Here is a 22,305-nt window from a genome sequence, read left to right on the forward strand (position 1 = left end):
TGTGTGTGTGTGTGTGTGTGTGTGTGTGTGTGTGTGTGTGTGTGTGTGTGTGTGTGTGTGTGTGTGTGTGTGTGTGTGTTTCCAGCATGCAGCAGCATGGATCGAGCGGCTGGGAGGGTCCTAATTATTTCTTTGAAGAGTCGCTTTTCCTCCTCGTCTGAGCTTCTGACGAGCTTCACTTTAAAGAGGCTAGACACACACACACACACACACACACACACACACACACACTGTCATGCAACCCGCCTCGTCTGTCACATGTTACTTTAATGTCGACTCCAGACTGCAGATTTATGGGAACATAATGCTAAAATGTAGAGGAGTTCATATGGTGGCGGCGTGTGTTGACTTTGAAAAGACTTTTCCTCTGTTTTGCACGAGTAAACATCCAGAACTGCAACATGCATGTGATCTGTTCAAAAGAAACTTCATATGAGATGTTTTTTATGTTGTTGGTTTAGATCTGCATTTAATATCTTCTGAAACTGATTGATTTTTCATCGAGGTGATGGAAAATAGTGAGGTTAAAAGTGACTGAGAACTGTGCGTTAATATCACGTATCTGAAGCCAGTTCTCATTCATCACATATCCATGGGCGGATTATCAGACACTGGTCCCCTGGGCACAGACACATAAGAGGCCCCCCACCCTGAACTTGACACCCAAAAGGCTAATTTTAGTCATTTTGCACCTCCTTGTGGTCATTTTGTCGTCGGTGTGCATCCGTTTTTAGTCGTTTCAGCATCTATTTGTGGTGTTTTGCATCTATTTTTATTCGTTGTCCACTTTCTTTTGTTGTTGATTTACAGGGTTTTTGCATCTCTGTGATTGTTTTGCATCTATCTTAGCCATTTTGCGTGCCTCTGGATGATATTTTTGATAGTGTTGAACTTTTAGCATCTCTTCGTGCTCATTTTGCATCTCTGTAGTCATTTTGGGTCGTTTGTAGTTGTTTTGTGTGTGTTTGTCGTCATTAAGCGTATATTTGTTATTGTTTTGTGTTTTTTTATCAACATTTTGTGACTCAGGGCCCCTGACCCTATGGGCCCCACGGCAAGTGCACGGTAGGCTTGTTCCGTAATCCATCCATGCACAAAACAGTCGGTCGCAGTTTATAACATGTGATTAATGTGAATTCAAACAAAAACTATAAACATTACTGAGGTTTAGGCATCAACACTACTTGGTGAGGTTTGGGAAAAGATTGTAGTTCAAATAAGTCTGTCTGTTGTTCATATGGGACACGACATGAACAGAACATGAACCACGTTCTCCGGAAACACTTCACGTGTAACACTGGAGGATTTTTCAGCGGCCCAAACCATGAAAAATAGCAAATGAACTTCTTCAAATATATAGTGCTCGGGTTAAAGCAAGAAATGTTTAGTGTTTAGTGAGAAAAGTGTATCTAGGCATATTTGGAAATTAACTTTTTATTTGGGATGTTTTAGAAGAGAATTGACTTCTGTGATTCTGCACGAGACACAGATGTTGCACTTGACTCTCTTCTTCTTTCTTTTCCTTCTTCTTTCTTTTTCTTTTAAAACACAGAGACTTGAAGCATGAAGCTCCCCTGGTTTGTTGGTAATGAAACTGGATCCCAAAGCAGGAGTCCCTCTTTCTCTCTCTCTCTCTCTTACACACACACACACACACACACACACACACACACACACAGTAGCAGGCAGACAGAGGCAGATAGAATCCTGAGATTATTAAAAAACTTAGACTAACAAAATCAGGTCTGGAGGAGATGGAGGACTGGTAGAAGTCTGCAGGAGACCTGGAGCAGAGGACCGGTGAGGGTCTTGCAGGAGGTTTTGGAAAGGTCTGGAGGCAGGAGGAGGTCCCGGGTTTCACAGAGGAGGCAGGACTTTCTGGCTGTGTGGTGCGCTCCGACACCAGAGGTCCGCTTTAATACCAGAGCAGGAGGAGGAGGAGAGGCCGGTTGACTCAGAGAGAGAGAGGGAGAGAGGGAGAGAGAGAGAGAGAGAGAGAGAGAGAGACAGAGAGACAGAGAGACAGAGAGAGAGAGAGAGAGAGAGAGAGAGAGAGAGAGAGACAGAGAGACAGAGACAGAGAGAGAGAGAGAGAGAGAGAGAGAGAGAGAGAGAGAGAGAGAGAGAGAGACTGCAGTCCACTCCTCCGTCCCGGACAGTCGGCATCAAGCATCCCTGTGCCAAACGGACTTTTGGATTCGGAGCGCAGCTTGAGACGAGTCTCCTCCTGGTGAACCGACCCTCGCTGACTTCATTTTAAGTCACCTCGAACACTTTGCTTTGGACTCTTCTGGCCGCCGGAGTGGAGCGGAGATCTCAGAAACCTCCTCCCAGGATCCACACATCTGTAGGATTTGGGACTTTTGGTTTTTATCTTTAAATGTTTTCATCCACGGACTCCTGTTTTCCGGGCACGACATGAGCAGCCGCGCTGTCTCCTGCCCGTCGGCGCGTCTTTGTCATTCTAATGTCGGTGTAATCTCCGCGCGTCTGGCTCATTGTCGCTTTGCAATTCAGCGTTTTCTCTCCCGGCTGGAATAAAGAGGGGGAACATCCGCGCGTGAAACGTGGATCTGCTTCACCTTTTTGTTTCCCTTTGGATTGATTTTTTTTCTTCATTAATTCCTCCGTTTCTCTCATCATTTTCCTGGAGAAAGCCCGAGGATGTTGCCCCGCTGCTCGAACCCTCCCCCCTGGTCCACCTGTAGGTTTTTCTTCTGCTTTTTGTTGATGCTCCAAACGCCCGAGTCATCCTCTCCGTTAATTACAGGTAAGATTAAAGGGATCACACGGCTTCATAATAACACATCACAGCACCCACCGTGCGTAAAAACCTACCCAAAGCCCTGGTTATTTAGTCTGCCGCGTCTCCCTGCTCCTTCAGCCTGTTTTTACTCTGCCGGGGGGCCGCACCGAAATCAAAGTCACCTCAGCTTTTATATTTCTGGTTACCAGTAATCTGGTGGTCCACTAAATGGTCCATGAACCGGGCAATAAAACCTCCAGCTTGGTGCGTGATCACCAGCAATCCAAACATCAACAGAATGCGGAAAAAACAATTATTTCCTTTCACAACTTGACACCATGATGTTTTAAATGTATTTTGCAAAGAAAAAATACGTTTTTGTTTGTTTTCTTTTTTATGAAAGCCTCTTAATCTTGAGTGTGAAGGTTCAGATGAGCGCTGGGTAACGAAAACAGACTCTGCTTTCAGTTTAACCCGGGTTATCCTCTCGGCACCTCCCTGCGAGTAATTGGTCTGCTTCTGCAGTGGAAACAGATCCCACCGAGATCCACCCTGACGCGCTTGTTATTTGCAGAGTTTTGCTGCCTGACACAAGTCAATATCAAAGTCATTTATATCAAACTTAAGGACATTATAACATGTTCTAGCTCATTAGGATGAAAGGTCTGCGTTAAAATTATACCGAACTTTACTCAAATTGTTGTTTGTGTCACTGGAGGTTATAATTAAACCACTTTTCTGCGTTAAAGGCAGGCTGTAAAGTGTCAGTGACTTTGCTGAAGCGGCTCTGATTGAGCAGCTCCGGTCTGTGCGCGCTCTCTCCCCGGGCTGATCCCCGCTTTGACAGCCGCATTGCATCATAGGATATCGTTTGTTTGCCCTGCAGCGCCGTTGAGAAATGAGAAGAATAGAAACCCGCTGAATGAAAGAAAGGTGGATGGTGTGCAGCCTGCCCGTCTTATCAGCAGCGTGAGGGACGGGACTGCTGCTGACTGACCCGCATTTAGAGCCCTGACCTGCCTGCCTCCTCCGGCACTGTGAGGAAAAGGGGATTCAATTAAATGCATTTGATTATGTTCATTTATTTGGTTCCTCCGGGTCATTTGGAGGGTTTCCATGCCGACAGCAGTTGAATTTCATGATAATTTCATTACGAAAAGGAGAAAATCTTCCATAAAGCAGATTCGAAACAGAGGTTTCACTTTCTCTGAAGCTCTTAACGTCATTATAGACATCCACATGACAAGAAATACCTGCATGCACATCCGTTTTTAGCCCTGATAAGAATATTTTCTGATTATCAGGGTTCCCCCCACTCTCCTCTTCTCTTATCTCTGTTCCTGAAGTAAACAGAAAAATGGGAATCAGATGGGGGACCAAAACCTGTACCAGATGGCTCTCTGGTAGCCAAAGGTATCTGTTTGACATGAAACAGTAGGAAAACCTCTGAGAACCTACGACCAGCTGTATCAGCTGAGGAGGGCTGGACCATTATGATCCCAGCAGATCAGATTCCTCCACCTGGCATCCCAAATATTGCCCTGTATCATCCTGTCTATTGTGTGCTGGACCACAGGCCGCAGGGTTCTGGGCGGGCTGAGGATCTGTTGAATGTGTCACTGCAGCAGGTGGAGCAGCCGGTACAGAGGTCATCCTGTTGGCTTCACGGTTGTGTTCACAACCACAGCATTAGTGGTTTAAATCTGCTCCAGGACACTTGTTGCTCGCCTCCTCCTGTGCCTCTCTGTAGGGTCTGATAGCACTTCAAATACTACCTCAGCAAGTCAGTATCAAAGTAACCGCTTTGCTTCTTCTGACTGATGTAGCATTATATAAGACATTATACGTTTATTAATTCTGATGCTTCTGTTGAGCTGCTTTACGTACAGTTTTATATTCAGGGCCAGCAGATAAATCTGAGGGGTCGTGAGATAATTAACAGAGGAGAGAAGGAAAAGTTAACCTCTGATACATAAACCTGTTTTAAGTTTTGGGCTTTTCTTTAATCTTGAGCATTTATTGAAATGAAACCATGTCAGAAATTTGGAGGGGGAAAAAAAAAATCACTGTTTTTGGGAGCTGTAAAACAACTCGTAGACATCTGAAACACGATCCCGAATACATGCTGCTTTTTGTAAGACGTCAGAAGCCACAAAGGTCTTCAGGAATGTGTTGTATTTAAAAGCTCGTTATGTTTTCAAGCTGTCACATAAAAGTGCAATATTCCCCTCCTAAATGTAGTGGAGTGGAAGTATAAAGTAGCAGAAGAGATACTCAAGTAAACTGCACTTGAGACGACGCTCTACCGCCACCGCACTTCACTGAATCTGAATTTTTGATTCAACTTTTATGAACTCACCACTGACTCGTTTTACGTCGATACGGTTTGTGACGTATTTAGACTGGAGAAAAACCTGCATGACATTTCTTCAGAGTCAGTTTGGAAAGCCTGTAGTTACAGATTACCAATTACATTAATTACAATTGCATTTTTGTTACACAATTATTCAATCTAATCTAAATTATTGTAAATGTATATAATCCTTCATAAATCTATTCAGATCACATATTTCTTTCTGCCCTTGTTAATCTGACAACAGTATGTAACTAAGTACATTTACTCTAGTACTGGGCTTAAGTACACGTTTGAGGTATTAGAGTATTTTAATGTGATCATAAACTTCCAGAGGGAAATATTGCACTTATTATTACAGTGAATTTAAAGTCTGTATAATTAGCTCCACTTCAAACCGCTAGAACAAGAAAATGACACTTGCATTCAGTAAGAAATAATAATAAGTAATAATGATACCATATGTAATAGTGCAGGGGGTATTTTATGAATACTTAACACTGCATTAACTACTTTACCTTAAATAAAGGATAAATGTTGTGCATGCATATCGGAATAGAGACTTTCAATAAGTGCAATAAGAGATTCATTCATGAGACTCAGACCTTAATAATTGTAGGTATTTTACTAACTGTATAAAATGGACACGAGAGCCGGATCTATCTTCAAACTCAAGAGAGAGTGACCTTTAACTGAGGAGAGCTCACAGTTTCGAGTCCCCTGCTGTCTTTTCAGCTCCAGCCCTTTTTAATCACTCTCTGCGCTGCTTTCTCCGACTATGTTTTCCGTGTCATTCTGTCCCTTTCACTGCTTTTTTTTCTTCTCCCAATGATTTCAGGAGAATCAAGGTAAAACATGTAGTGCCGAGGTTTAAGTTTAACATCACTTTAGGTAGAGTTATCTTGACAGACGAGGTAAACACAGTTGCTGACAAACAGAGAGGAAGGTATTTTGTCAAGACGGAGGACGAGGCCTCAGAGACCCCCCTCACCCTTCCACCACTTACAGCCCTGCCAGTTTAATTACACTCGAAGGCTGTAAATTTTACAGTGGTGGTGGAGTCGGCAGGGTCCGTCTGCTCTGCCAGAATCCACAGGCTGGTTTTTCTGCTGAACTCAAAGGGACAAACAGAGACGGCACGACTCGCTGCCATGAGGATCTGTTGTTATAGAGATTTAAGTCTGTTACAGCCCCGATATAAACTTTGTTCACATCTTTAACTTCGCAGCTTCAAACAGACGTCAGCTGAGGTCGAGGGTTTACAACGGTAACAGTGGCAGATTCACCATCAAACTTCTTAATCACTTTTAAAACAACAGGGACTTTATTTCAGAGGGATGTATAGACAAAAGTGAATTTCTCACTTCTAGCCAGCGATCAACGATCTTGGCGGCTGAAACCACAACAGTCGCTAGTTAGTTTAATTAAGCTAATGGTTGGTTAAAAATGTCTGAACCGTTCCAGCTGATTTGTTTTAAAATAATAATATTGTAAAAGGGCTTTTAAATTTGTACTTGCTGGCTTCATGATAACATGTTAACAAACTGAGGCTAAAGCCAAAATTACTTTTTACATCCGCGAATAACGCAAGGGTCTGATACAGTATGTGTGACGTCAATTCTGTCATTGTTGGGTGTACGTGTCGGCTGTGGGAACATCCACATACCTTCAATTTGCTGTGAACGTGCAAACTTGTGGCCACTATGCTACAAGTGGTAGCCAATGATCTACTGCACATGTGTGGAACGTGTTTTCCAAGCGGACTTCAGAAAGTAGCATAAATCTACTACGAGTCCGTGGTGTCCACAGCTTTCAGTGTACACTTTTTGGGAGTATAATCGAGGCCTAAATGTACAATATGTCAAAACAATGAGAAAAATCCCTTGTGATGTAGCAAGGGGTCATGGGAGTTTTCATTTTTTCATGCACCATTGCTAGTAAAATCTGTCTGATGTGATCGGACAATGTACCAAAGTTCTGTTCATGTTACTTTAGTGACATTTATTCGCTTCTTGCCATTCTTATTGAACAGCTGCAGCCAGCTAGCTGTCATGCAAAAACACAGGCCTTAAATCCAGGGGATTGGGGTTCAATTCCCGTCCGTATGAAACCAGTCAATGTTCTTTTTTCTAATCCTAACCAAGTGTTTCTTATGTCATGTTATGTATGTTAACTGTCACCTTTTGTTGTTTTTATGTGTTGTTGCACATTCAGGTCGGCAATTTTTTGGGGTCGTTTTCCAGTTCGTTACCGCTTTTTTGTTATCCTCACCAAGTCTTTTTCCTACCTAACCCTAACTGTCACCTTTTGTTGGTTAAAGATAGGTCACCTAATGTTTTTTGTGCGTTGTTGCACCTCCCGTCTAGCGTATTTAGACTTTCGGTCTAGTCCTGCGGTCCGTCAGCGTGTTTTTTTCGTACAAATTTCTGTGAATTACTTTTTCGTTGTATTTGGTACGGGCCTGTTCATGAGAACACGTTGCCTGATTATACACATATATGATAATGTGTTAAAGCCAAAATTGTACCATAGCATGTACGCAAGGGTCGTCTGCGTACCTAGATATTGCATTGAGCTAATTTATCTAGTATTTCAAGTATGATGTCAAAAAATTAGACTAATTATTTTTATTTTGTTAAAACCGAACCCTGTTTGGCTGCTCTGTGCTAGTATTAAACAGTATGTTCCACTTTTAATGTCACATGAGAAAAAGCCTTTTTGGATTAGGACAAACGTAAAGGCTTTCTCGGGTAACATCCGTTGGGGTTTGCTCAAGTTCAAACTTCTCCATATTTAATAAAGAGCAGCACAGACCTGCTGACGTTAGCTTAAACTCTGATAGCATGAAAGACAGGCTTTCACATAATGTAACCTGTAACCCTACAAACTGCTAATGTAGTTAGCTAATAATGTAATAACTCAGTGGCCTTGATAGTAACGCTCAGTTACAACTGTACAGAAAGTCAGTCGTGCATGCCAACGATTTTACCTTTGAACAGATAAAAACACTACTTAGTCCATTCCCTCACACTTTTTCTCCCGTGTTTGTATTTTAGAAAGGCTTTTAAAAAAGGAAACCAACTGCCGAACTCTTCTAATGCAGAATATCGCAGGTGCTACACCACCATGCAGTTTCTTTGTTTGTTTGGTGCAGGAGCGAATGGTCGATTTTCATCAACATTATAACAAACCAGCAGTCAGCAGGTCAGGAGTCAGAGATCACAGTACACTGACTAGAGGCTGACCAAACATTGCTTACTTACTCTTTAATTTAATGTTTAAAATCTTGCTATGATCCAGATGAACAAATTGCATCATTACAACAGATGAGCCTAAGCAGAAAATGCATAAAACAGAGCTTAAGACACAAATATGTAGGTTTTGGGGTCAAACAGTGAGAGCAATTCTTCTCTCAGAGAGATAGGATCAGCTGGAGGAAACAGGAAGTAGTTTGACACTAAAACAGATTGGTCAAAAGTGGGGATTTACCTTTTCCTCCGATGACCCTGGTTCATGACAATAGGTTGGAGGGAAGTTATTATAGAGAGTCAAAACAAACCTGGCTCATGAACAAACAGCTGAGCATCGGTCCGGACTTGGTTTCTTCGCAGGAGCAACGGTCGGCTGCGAGATGTTGACATCTGTCTGCTTCTACCCATAAACCCTTGTGTTTGGGGTCGTTTCCTGCAGTAGGTTCAGATTACATTTGCTCTTGTAACAAAGTGACTGACTCACGTTTTTAAGACCTCACTTTTAAATGTCACTGCTTTTACCCGGACAGACAAACCCCACACAATGAATATGTCATACAAACAGAAGAAAAAGTAAGGCAAAGCAGCTGGGAAGTGCTGATCTGGTGATGATAAAACTGCTGCTTTTGGTCACTGACACTGACACATTACAGCGTATCTTCATGCAACAGTAGAAGAGTTATACTCCCTCTTTCGTGGGTTATCCTGAGAAATTTTCCAGTAACACAAGCGATCAGTGCGCCAGCGCAAACCCCTGCAGAGACGAACTACTTAAGGCACCAATATTCACACCATATCCTTTTAGCTCTGCTTTGGTCTCCACCAACTTCTGAGGAAAAATATCTCTTCACCAGCTCGTTCACGGAGTTTAAGACCAAAACAATGAGTCGGGTTCTAATTCTGTGGTTTGTCGCTACGAGTGAAATTGTTAACATAAAAATATTGATTTGTGTAGTTTGAAATGACCTTGGTGGATTCTTTAGTGATGATTCGCCTGCTTCCATATCACAGTTTATTCAACACGAGCCTGTGTGACGTCATGTGTTCTCGACAGGTGATTGTGTCGGTCAGGAGGGTTGGTCGGAGTCAAAAGTCCAGATCCATTTTTCACTCTCAGCCCCACCCTCACCTTTGTCACCTTCCCCGCTCTCCTTCACAGGTACAGAGGCCAGCTGTGAAAACGAAGGAGAAGTCCTCCACATCCCCAACATCACCGACAATCCCTGCATCACCTGCGTTTGTCTGGTAAGAACATCTAGTTTCACATTTCTGTGTTGTCAATATGTTGCAGAGCTGGCTTCTCTTACTGTTGTTGCCACAGGCGAACGGCTCGCCGCCCACCCTGTTTTGTTCTCGGCACCTTGACGTGTAATTGCTGCCTCAGCTTTTCCACTGAGGCTGATAGGACAAAATGACCTCTTCAAGCGCTGATAGTGATATTTGTAGAGGAGATTATTGAGCTGTGCGTGGTGTTTCTTATCGGAAGGTTGTGAAAGCTTTGCAACACTGCGACAGAACTTTGAAATGTTTTTTTGGCGGGATGTTAGGTGAGACGTGAAGTGGGGAGGCAGGCTTTTTAACTGCTAAGTGATTTGCAAGTACAGGAAAGCTCTTTATAACGTGACTCTTAACTGTTTTCTGAGGATTTACAACAAACTTGCAAGGAAACATGAAGTGGGGCTTGTTTGTTTTAACAGACATGCCTGTCGTCACGCTGTCTTGGCTCTGCCCGGCAGTTAAAACCAGCCTACAAAACGTTAGGGGACGACTCTTTCCTGAAACATGTGCTCTTTGGCCCCTGACCCCCGCACCACCCCTCTACCCCCTGTTACTGCTGTAGAGGTCTTTGTTTTAGAGGATGAGAATGGACCAACAAGGCTTTTCTGTCTCCTTGCTTTGACAGCGGCTGAAAGAGAGGTCTGGTGTTTTAAAAGGCGTCACATGAACAGAGTTTATCCTCCAGGAAGCACGTGGGTGTGAACTTGAGGGCTGCATGCTCTCCATGTGTGTTAATCTGTATCAGTGTATAGACAACTTTGCATACCGTTATATTAGGGCTGGGTATCAGTACTCTACAAGTGATAACCAACAACCAAGTAGTACTAACTAACTCTGTTTGCATCGGTATCACTTTAAGGGTACCGCTATCATATTTTTTTAAATGATACTCAGCCTTTCACACTGCAAATACGCGTTAACATGCAGTTTTAAAACCTGATTATATTCAGGTTAAGGGCATACTTTCTCAAATGCCATTTAAACGCCTGACCCCGGTAAAATCAGAGTTCTCATACCCGGGTTAACAGACCAAGAAAAATCCTTTAGTAATCAGAGTTCTCATTCATGTAAACAGCTTACCCGGCGTAATATCGTGTTTTGCGTCTGCGTATGTTCCGTCGGTTATAACTCCCCCTCCCCACTACGCAGCAGTGGCTTTTGACCCGGAAATAGAATCAATCAAGAAGCAACGGCGCCGAAAACAACGTGGAAAAAAACAACATCAATAGAGCGTTACCTTTAAACTGAGGGAGGACTTTGCCATGGCAACTACTATTACTTGTAAATATTTGAAGAAAAAAAAGTTGGTTAAAACTAAAATATTTGGGGTAATTTTGTAAAAAAAATAAAACACAAAACATCCAGATAACCCCAATTCTGACGCCAGAAAGGTGCTTTTTCCCTTCTTTTCCACTTCTGAGTAGTGATGGGCCGATACATCGGCCAATCGATTTTATCGGGCGATAGTTGCATTTTAAACGTGTATCGGCATCGGTCGATGCAGGCTGCTGTGTCCGCCGATAGTTTTTTCCTGCCGTTATTTACAAACAGGCGTCAACAGGCAGCTCCGTGTTGCAATAAGCACAAAAACATAAATCAAATCAAAAGAAAGCTAACATAAAATAAATCAAACAATAACTAAGTGTGACAAAGTGCAACAGACATTGTGGTTAAACGCAGGTTTATACAATATACAACAATACGCAGCGTGCAGTTTAGCAGCAAGTTGAAATAAGATAAGTACAAACTCTGGAACTGCTGGAGGAATACAACAGAATAGGACATGCATTCTCTCTGTATGTCACCTTGTAGCCTGCATGTATAGTTTATTCATGGCAAATACAACTTTCCATCTTCTGATTGGCTGCTCTGAGGCTCCGCTCGGCCTGCAGTCTGACTGAGCCGTCCTCTGTGTTATCAGGCAGACATCAGCCAAAGCCCTGCTGAATGCTATCAGTCATCAGCAGGCAATGGCCGGCCTTTCATCTCTACTTGAACCTCCTCTACACACTCACACACACACACACACACACACACACACACACACACACACACACACACACGCACGCACCCTGCATGCACACATACACGTGTAAACCATACATTCAGGGCTCCATCTTTATTGAATTTAGTTTATTTCCTAAAAACTTTTAAAGCCTGTCAAGCACAAACTCATATCAGTCAGATATCGGCTCCCACTTCCACCTCTAATAGTCACTATAAAATAATAAAGAGGTTTTTATTCTTTACGTGACACAAATCTAAACACAGACATGATCGCTCTTGTTTCTGCCTTTGTTCGACGTGTGTAGTGAGATTTAATTCTGCACTTTATCCAGATTGCTGATTGATTTATTTGTTGAAATATGAGAGAAGATGGTATTGCTGGAAATAACTGGTATGTCATAGTTATATAACAGCTGAAAATCAAATCAATAATGAAAAAAACAAGTATCAGATGTTTGCCGAGTTTTAAGTGTTTTTAACTGAAGACACATCTGGAAGTTTGACTGCTTTGTGTTAATATTATGTATTTATTTTGACCTCTATGAACTGATTTACAGCGTATTAAGCAGCTACTTTTCTCTCTATCTGTACGAGTGTATTCAGAGCTGTCAGAGGATCCTGTTCCCTCTGATGAAGGAGAGGAAAAGTTTTGATGCTTGTGAACATAAATATCCAGGTTATGAATCAGGTTAAACCAGACCTTTAGCAAAAACGAGTATTTTTCACTTCCACTTCCTTCATCCCCCAAAAGACAGACTCTAATGGCGCTGGGTTGTCTTTAGGGGGCTGGGGAGCCATCAGGTCTCCAGTGTCACTCATACATGGAGGGGCGTGGGGGGTGGTTGGCTCTCCCGTTGGTCCAGAGTACCTGCTAATGGCTCTGTGGGTAGGGACACACACACACACACACACACACACACACACACACACAGACACACACAGAAGAGCCATTGTGTGAGCCGGGGTGAGGCCGAGCACTGTAATGGGGCCAAGAGTGGATGTGGCTGACAGACTGACTGACAGGCCGGTCGCCATGACGATCCGTTATCTCAGAGGGAGTCGTCCCATCTCCGTCACGCTCTTCATCATCCTCGTCTATCTGTCTGTTCATCTCCGTGTCTTTTTCCACTCTCTCATCGGCTCTTCCTCCCCTCACTCAAACCTCAGATTGGCTCCTTTTTCTTTTTTTCACTCACGTCACTTGTTGTGGTTCAGTTTGTCTCTCTCGCGAAAAGAGCTGGAGTCGAGTTTTCAGTGTGGGATATGAACTGGGTTTCTGTAGGAGGAGGAGGACATCTTGCATTACCTGACTTGGGCCGTGGTGATAGCTTGCTTTGTATTCTGGTCTCACTAATGAGAATCAGTTTATCGCCAAGTAGGTTTTCACATACAGGGACAATTGATGTTGGGCTGCACAATAAATTGTTTATTTATACTCATCGTGATCAGTAAACACATCTAGAAAAGACACAGACTAAGCCAAAGCACGACCTTTTCTCTAATCTTAACCAAGTCGTTTTGCCGCCTAAAGTAAATTATAACCGATACATACCGGTCGTCACTTCACAGCGTTAAAGCAACACCATGTAGTTTTTCAACCTTCATAAAATATTTCCGAGACAAGTTTAATAACAGATCTGTCGTATCCTCACGGAGTCTGTATCTCTGTCACTGGCACAATGCAACTTTGGATTTGGTTCGACACCAGTGCGCAAAAAAATACAAAATAATCGACAGCTTTACAGAATACGTCACCACCTCGGATGCCGGAGCACAGTTGTGTAGCGTGTGTGTGTGTGCCTGTCTGTTGGCTGCTACAGCGTGTGTAGACTGCGTGTACTGTGTTGATGTCATGTACAAAAATGAAAAAGGGAAAGTGCAGAATCGGAGGGCCGACGAGGATCGATATTGGCCCAGTGCTCACTCTGAGCTAAGGGAGGGAGAGGGATTCACCACCGATGGACACCTGGCTCTAGAAACATGAGCAACGCAAACAAAAGAATTTTGATATTTTGGCTTCAGAAAAAAATAATAAAACCCATGAAATTATATCCATATGACATTACATGCTGACATATAGGCCTCTCGAATCTTCTGGCTTGGGCAGACTGCGTTGCGTGTATCCTTGACTTGTCAACAAATGCAGTGTATCCCCTGATCATGTAACCACGACAACTGTTACGACAAAGAAAAATACTGTTTCCCAACTAGAGGGGGAGACGAGAGAAAATCCTACAGTTGCTGCTTTAAATATAACATCATACTTCGTAAGATGACATATGAATTATTGTGCATAAGATATCATATGAACCCGTTGATGAGAATACGTTTATCAGTTAGCTATAAACTAATCTCCACAAGCTACCCGCTAATGTCAGACCAACAAGGGACTTCTGCGCGGTCAGGGACTCCCGACACTCTGTAACTCCCATCAGAACTGTCTACATTGATAAATATCACTTACAGATAAGAGAGAAAAGTGTTCAGTCATGTTCTGACAGTGTTTACAGCAACGTAAAGTCCACCCCAAGAGTCAAAGGGTGCACAAATATCCACACACGAGTTTTCTTGAGGGATGATTGAGTTTGCAATTAATCAACGTAAGTGCGATGTAGATGTTTGTGATGGAGCATTTAATCTTCAGCTCCCTTCCTGCTGTGAGTTGATGAGTTGAATATCAGCACATTTCCAACATTACAAGCAGCACCCACCTGTGAGGAGGTCAGGGGTCCCAACAGCCCGTTAATCGATCAAGCAAACATTCCAGATGAACCGCACATAGAGGAGTTTTACAGTCAGTGATCGATGTGAGAGGAAAGGTCGGAGGTCGTTTCCTGCCAAGTGTCTCAACTCAAACAGTAGCTGATCAATACAGGAGGGGCGAGCTTTTACCTGATAACACAAACCAACACCAGCTCTGTTCTTTCCTGCTCTGTTCTACTTACGCAAAACTTTAAGAATGCATCACGTTAGACTTAGACTTCTCTTTATTGATCCCTTTGGGATGACTCCCGCAAGGAAATGGGATTTCCAGCAGCTTACAAAACACTTGTGTAGAAAATAAGGAGGTAGAAAAGAAATACAGTAAAAGATAAACAATATTCTCTAAGCTAAATAAATAAATAAATATAGAAAGTAAAACAATAAACAGTAAACAATAAACTCTTAGTTAAATACATAGAGAGTAGAGATAAGAATACAAGTAAGATGAAATTCACGGAAAAATGAAATCAAATAAGTTAAGTGAAGAGAACTGTTTAGAGGATAAATATAGAAAGAGATAAAATGTATAGGACTGTATATGGCACTGTGTTTCAAAATAAAAGCAGTGTTCGGATAAAAGAAAAAGAAAAAGTCAATTTAAAGGTGACAAAAATGAAAGGATATAATAGCTGCTGTTTAGGTATAAATACGCCGTGTCTCCCCTCTTTCAGTGTCTGTCTCTCTTTTGTCTCACCTGTCTGCTGCAAACTGAGTGGCACGAAGAGAGGAGGAAGAAACAAGAGATGAAAAGGCTGCCTGAGTCAGAGAGGGAGATAAAACACAGGACACGGTCAGTCGAGGAGAACAAAGGACGAGTAAAGAGCTCCTGTCAGTCCAACCGTTACCACATAGAGCGCAAATATAAGTAACTCATTTAAACAATATTGTGCCTTCAGTGTTAGAAAAAGTCTTTAAGAGAGAAACAAAACTCAGAAAAACGACATTATTTGAAAGGGTGGTGCACAGGTGAATGATGCACACATAAAACAAGAATATTTTACTTGAATTGAACATGTAAACACCTTAAAGCTTTAAATGAAAAGCTGCAAAAAGCTGATACAGAATATTCTGTCAGTGCGGAATAAGATGGTCAAGATAGATAGATAACTTTATTTATCCCCAAGGGGAAATTAGGTCATAGCAGCGGTACAAAACAATCAGAAATACAAAGTATAAACTACAATAAGAGTGCAGTATCGCAGATTTAAAACACTATATTACAATATGGATTTTAAGGTGCAAGAGAGAGAAAGGTGCATTTTTAATGACAGTGGTAGGATTTAAATAATAAGTAACTTGAATGATGTGAGTTTATTCCCTGTGAAGCATTGAAGAGTCGGATGGCAGCAGGTAGGAATGATTTCCTGTGCCGTGCTTTAAGGCAGCGAGGTTGTATTCTTTACATTTGTTTAAACCACATTAATTTATATGTCTATAAAGCATGATCCTTCACGGTCGTGTGCGGCTTGTCTTCTACTCCGACCAGCTGGGGGCAATGTTTTTTGCTCTCCTCTGGCAGAAAAAGTGACTCGCTGAAACCAGTTCCCATCGGCATCTTTCCCCGTCCGTCTCGTCTCTGAGCTACTGTGGCTCCTGTTCGCTGGTGGGGGGTCGTGACCTGTTTGTTTTGGAGGAAGGGTGAAAGGTGGAAGGTCACGGTGGCAAAGGGGGTTAAGGTTTGGGGGGTGATCGGGAGGGGTGATGTCCAAGGGCCTTTAAGTTGAGAGGTCCTCTCGTGCGCTGACAGACCCTGACTGATCTCTCTATCCTTCACCATGACAGAGAAAGCATCAAAGGGAAGAGAGGAGGGGGGAGAGTAAGACTGAGGCTCAATTTTTCAGGAAAACATCTCAAAATCAGAGGAGGGAGTGATTAAACTGGAGAGAAAGATGGAAAAACAAAAATCGTGAGGAATAAGAAAGAGAGTGCGGGGGATGTTGGCAACGCTTTTAACATTTAGATTTAAATTGGAAAGAAAAAAAGAGGGAAAACAAGAAGAGTGTTTGCAGACAGAAGGAGAGAAAGTGATTGATGATGGGAGAAAGAGAAGGGCTCAGGAGTTGAGTGATGAGGAGGAGAAGGAGTGAGGAAGAAGATGATGAGGAGAAATGGTGAACACTGTCGCCTCCCAGTGGCCCAACAGCCCAACTGAAAACCTTTTATCCATTCAAGAAGAAGAAGAAGAGATCCTTTTTAACGTTGATCAAATGTTTCTTTCAGTCTTTTAACGTTCAGTTTGGTCTCAAAACTGATCATTAAAGCTTCCGTCCAAGATGACGAGGAGTAGAAAAAGCCCTTTCCACTGATGGAAACCGAACTGAGTTTGCTTTTTAAAATAAATAAATAAAAAGCACAGTTTAGTGCACGAGAGAAGGCAATAAAATAAATCCCCGTATAAATATTATTCCCAACACACAGTATGTCAAATAAGATGTCTGACTGCATCTGGTCATATTTTAGTCTAGCTCTTCTGACCCACAATCCTTTGCACAACATATGCTATATGAGCCAGAGTGTGCGAGTTCAAAGTGTAATGTTATGAAGAAGTAATATGTCCCAAATGTATTCATACGGTTTGCAACAGGGACAATATAATAATAATAATAATAATAATAATAATAATAATAATAATAATAAGATTTGTTTATGTAGCCCTTTTCTTAACAAAGTGCTTTACAGAATAAAAGCAGATAAAATAAGAATAGGAAGCTCAGAGGAAGTTAAGACAATAAAATGTCGTATTGAACGTATTCTCATCAACAGGCTCTCTATGCAGATTTTGGCGCTCTTATTCTACGCCATCGGATTTCCTTCTTTGCTCCGGCGTAAGGTCCACCGTAATAAATTTGTGGATTACACACAGATTACAGTGCATTACTTTGTGTAGTTATATGCACAAACAGGGCACGAGGACTGCTTCAAAATGGATAGGGACAAATTGTACAACTATTTCCGAGCAGCTGCAGTACGGACTAAAAGTAAAGTAAGTGAGTAAAAGTATGCCATTTGTAACGCAGCTGATACAGTATGAGAAGAAAAACCAAATGGTTTAACCCTGAGAAGAACGTTCTACGCTTAAACACTGAACTGGACATAAACTTTTTCACTAATGGAGTCACTGTCATCCATGTTAACCTTCACTTATTCACTTAGAAATGATCAAATTGAACTGATTGAATTTAAAGGGCTGTGGACAAAATCCAATTTTACGAGTATTTTTGTCTCTGAAAAGCCGAAAAACCTCGTGTCTCTGTGATGTTCAGACTCAACGGCTTCTTCTGCGCTACTGAAGCTCTGAAGACAAAAGTTTTAACCATAAGGTTAATATGAATATATTCAAGTTTTATCTCCATACAGTAGCGTGAATACACACAGACACAAACACACGTTCCCTTTCTCTGACACACACACTTACGAGCATACCGACACTTCATCCCACTCTGTGTGTGTGTGTGTGTGTGTGTGTGTGTGTGTGTGTGTGTGTGTGTGTGTGTGTGTGTGTGTGTGTGTGTGTGTGTGTGTGTGTGTGTGTGCGTGCGCATGTGCGTGTGTGTGTGTGTGTGTGCGTGCGCATGTGCGTGTGTGTGTGTGTGTGCGTGTGTGTGTGTTGGTGGGGTCGTCACCCTCAGCGACAGACAGCCGTCCAGCCTTGGTGCCGCGGTGGTATGTCGAGTGTTTATGAGGCGTGGCGACCCGTTGTGACCTTTGACCCTGAGACAAGAAGGGTGAGAGTGAAGAGAGAGGTCACATGTACTAACACCACTTTGTGCTAATGGGTAACAGCAGAGAGAGAGACCGCTTTTCTCATCTTAACCAGGTCCTTTCAGTGCCTAAACTTAACCGCCGCGGTCACGTACTGGTCGCCATTTAAAAGCGTTGAATAGAAAGACATATTTAGGAAGATACCACCCTCGCCTGTTGATGAGATTACGTCGCATTATTGACTGAATGTTGTAAAGCAGGCGTGCTGAGGTGGTAGCTGTTTATGTTTCTGCATTTATTTGAAGTGAATCAACAATAAACATCAATTTCTAGATTTTCTGCTCGCTCGCGCTGTTTTTCGGGGTCGTTAGTTGGCCGCTGTCATTTAAGTCAAGTTTATTTCCATAACACGTTTCATACGAAAGCGTGTTTCATGACAAAATCACACATTAAGAAAGTATCACTTATATAAAACCGACAGCACAATAGTGGTTAGTGTCAGCATATGTGGTCTGTGCAATTTATTTATTTCCCTTTATTAAACCAGGATATTCCCATTGAGATTTAAAACCTCTTTACCAAGGGAGTACTGGTCGAGACAGCAGCATAAAATGTACAAGTTTCACGTTTAAAAACAAAAACAACACACAACTAAACATAATAAAATAACATTAAAAAATAAATAAATAAACAGATCAGTGCTCAGAAACAGTACATGTGCAAATGGTATTTAAAAAGTCCTTAATGCTGCTTTTAAAATGCTCCATGCTGATAAGTGAAAAGATCCTGTAGTTTATTTCAGGATAAAGGTGCTAAATATTTAAAAACACTTTCACAAAAAAGTGTGTAAAGCAAAGAACCTTAGCGCCCAGCAGTCATTCATCAGCAATCAGTGATATCACAGCAATAATTAAAAACCAAAATGAAAACTCTACCAGTGTCAAAAGCTAGATGGTGTGAGGTACGTTTCTTTTTATTTTCTTCATCTTAAAGTCTAATTCCAGCGCAAAATCATCCAGGAGAGTCGCTAATAGCTGGACGAGGCTAATGCTGATTAGCTCGGGGCAGCACAGTGAAGGCATTAAAACGTCTTTTTCTAACCACTAATGCTGCTCACAATAACACCAAACCTCCCCGCAGTAGCATGAGAAGAGTCCTTACACAGAAAACAAAGCTCCAACGACGTAGTTAGTGAACTCTGAGTTTATTAAAAGAGTGTTTTGAAAGACTTACCAACTGGCCTCGTTACCAGCTCCTCTCATAGTAAAGTCCATTCCAGTGGATTACCAAAGTCAATCCAAAAGGAAGGAGCCCGTTGGTGCTTTGATTTCTTTGTAAGGACTCTTCTCATGCTGCTGCAGAGGTTTGGTGTTATTTTGAGCGGTATTAGTGATTAAAAAAGCCGTTTTTAATGCCTTCACCATGCTGCAGTTGAACAGTTTCCTTCATTAATAGTTGTTACACAAAGAAAGCTACCTTGATGGCTTATTTGATGTTTGTAATTGCGGAAAAAGACCCTGGGATGATTTTGCGCAGGAATTACACTTTAAGTCTTCGTCTCGAGAACGAAATCTCTTCCTTTTTGAAGGATGATTTAATTCACCGGAGCTTCTGTAGCACCTGTTGCTCCGAGGATGAAAGGCGTGTAGTGTGGCGTTGTTCACCAGGTGCTCTCTGTTTCTGTTTTCACAACATTGTGCTGCATTTGACCGGACTTCTCACCTCAGTGCTCTTTTTATTTATAAAGTGAGTGAGACGGATACTGGTGCTGCGGTTCAGCCCACACATGAAGAGGAGGGCTGCACATATAAAATCATCCTGAAGCAACCTCTCCTGCTGTACTGAATATTTTATATTATTTATTGAATGTGCAAAAGGAGACTTTCTCCTTTATTTATTTTATTTAGTTGTTTGCACAATTTAAAAACATACATGGAAAATGACAAATGATAAACGGTGCAGGAAGAGGAAAATACAAAACCAGAGAGCTTATTTGAATCTTTCACCATAAAAGAAAATTCACAAAGTTATTAAAAAAGGTCAAAATACACAAAATGCAGGAAATCAAAAGTGATGGTAACTTATAAAGAACATATGTTTGATAGCAACAATGATAAGAAAGAACAATGATAATTTCTATCTAAAACTAAAAAAGAGCAAAACTGTGAGACTATGTAATGTGTGTGTGCGTGTGTGTGTGTGTGTGTGTGTGTGTGTGTGTGTGTGTGTGTGTGTGTGTACACGTGTACGTGTGTGTGTGTGTGTGTGTGTGGGTGGTTATTTTTACTGTATTGACCCCTAAACGAGTTAATTACCTCTGAGTAAAACAAGTAAGACATAGACAACAATACATCTTTTGTAACCGTCTATCATGATACAATTTTTGGCCAAACAGAAAAAGTAATTCCATAATTTGTTACCCTAAAATCTTATTGACAATTGACCTTTATGAGTAAGAAATTAAGATAAGATGAGATATTCCTTTATTAGTCCCATAAACGGGAAATTTCCACATTACAGCGGCAAAGAGGGAAGCTAACATAGAGGAAGCATCAATAAAAAAAAACAGATTGTAGAAAAATATGAACAATTTAAACACAGGGGAATATAAAATATAAGAATAACAGGAACAATATGTACAATATTTATATTTGTAGATATTTAAACAATACAAACTTACACCAAGGAGGATGAGGATGTGATGTGACAAGTTGAATATGAACGTAACTGTGAGTTTGCTTTAAAATAAGTCGTAGACTGCTCGGGAATATTCCCCTGGTTTATGTAGTATTTTGTAAATAGAAAACATAAATAGTAAGAATCTAGAGTTTCTGAAATAGAGGGGCAGATGAAATACGTGACTCTATGTCGTTTCTCTCCCCTCTGTCCCTCTCCTCCCTCCCGCTCTGTCATGACATCATCTGTCCTCAGTGTGGTCGGGGTTTAGTTGGAGCGCTGCTGCTATATTAAACCACCCCGATTTATTTTCGCCCTCCTTTGATCCGTGCTCGTTAGAGCCGCCTGCCGCGGGGCCGCAGGGCCACAGGGCCCCGGGACCTGCCAACCTCCACTTTACAAACCCTCGCAGTGTGTAAAATAAAACACACACACACACACACACACACACACACACACAGCATGTGGATAAAATCAGCAATAAAAGCTGGGTGTGAAAGTGGAGCGAATTAAACAAGTGCAGTCCCAGTACAGTGGGCGGTGATGACGGATAACAGCGTGCAGCGTTTGCTGAGTCGGTGTGAAAAGTCACAGCTGAACTGTGATGATTGAGACACTTTATTACTAAAACATGCTGCACACGTCTAAGCTGTGATGAAGTCTGACAGCAGAGGGGCGTGCAGGTGAAAACTTTTTTTGGGGGGGGGCCGTTCTTTAGCGGCGTGGCTCTGGTGGCGACGTCGTCAGCAAACATTGGATGGATTGTTGTGAAAAATTTTTACAAATATTCATGTCCCATTTAGGATGAATTGTAATAACTTTTATGATCCTTAAACTTTCCATTCAGTCAAATATTTGTACAATAATACATGAAAGAATACCTGTATTTGTTGTTGCCATGCCAACGCCAATTGAATCAGATCAAACGATCGTTTCTAATCTCAGAGCTGCAAAGATGAATCGATGAGATGTCAAATAAATCTGTGACATTTCTTAAGAACAAATAGTCAAAATGCTCTGACGGCAGCTTCTTAAATGTGAATAATTTCTGTTTTTTTTTCCTCCTCTATGACAGGAAACATATATTAACAACAATATCCCAACAATTATAAACAACAAATATATTTGAGTTGTGGACAAAACAAGATAACATCTTGGTTTTTAAGAAACATTAATCTACATTTTTCACCATTCTCTCACATTTTATGGCCCAAAACAACCAATAAATAATCAAAACATTGATGGACAATTACAATAATCTTTAGTTGCAACCGTGTCTTCGTAAAAAAGACCTAAAGATGCTTATTTAGTCATGAATATAAGTTTTTTAAAAGAAGTAAAGTTTCAGGTTTTTTTTCTTAATTCATAAAATAAGAATAATACTAAGACTAGTACTAGTAATTTATATATATTATAAGACTGGATTATAAATATCTTTGACCCCCTTTTTTAACTTCCACCAATGAAAAAAGTAAAATGATGACGGGAGAAATGAGAATTTAAAGTGACTGAAAATAGAGGAAAAGAGT

The 22,305-nt window shown here is 41.5% G+C and overlaps 1 protein-coding gene across 1 annotated transcript in view; it reads left to right on the forward strand.

Moving 5' to 3' along the window:
- Positions 1 to 2,208: 2,208 nt before the first annotated feature.
- Positions 2,209 to 22,305, forward strand: part of bmper (BMP binding endothelial regulator) — a 37,201-nt gene continuing 17,104 nt past the window's right edge. The window contains exons 1-2 of the mRNA XM_083918190.1: positions 2,209 to 2,770; positions 9,510 to 9,595. Of these exons, the coding sequence (XP_083774316.1) occupies positions 2,665 to 2,770; positions 9,510 to 9,595 (192 nt within the window). The 5' untranslated portion in view covers positions 2,209 to 2,664. The remainder of the gene's footprint in view (positions 2,771 to 9,509; positions 9,596 to 22,305) is intronic.

The sequence above is a fragment of the Echiichthys vipera genome (genome assembly GCF_963691815.1).
Source record: "Echiichthys vipera genome assembly, chromosome: 8".
Taxonomy (NCBI): Eukaryota; Metazoa; Chordata; class Actinopteri; order Perciformes; family Trachinidae; genus Echiichthys; species Echiichthys vipera.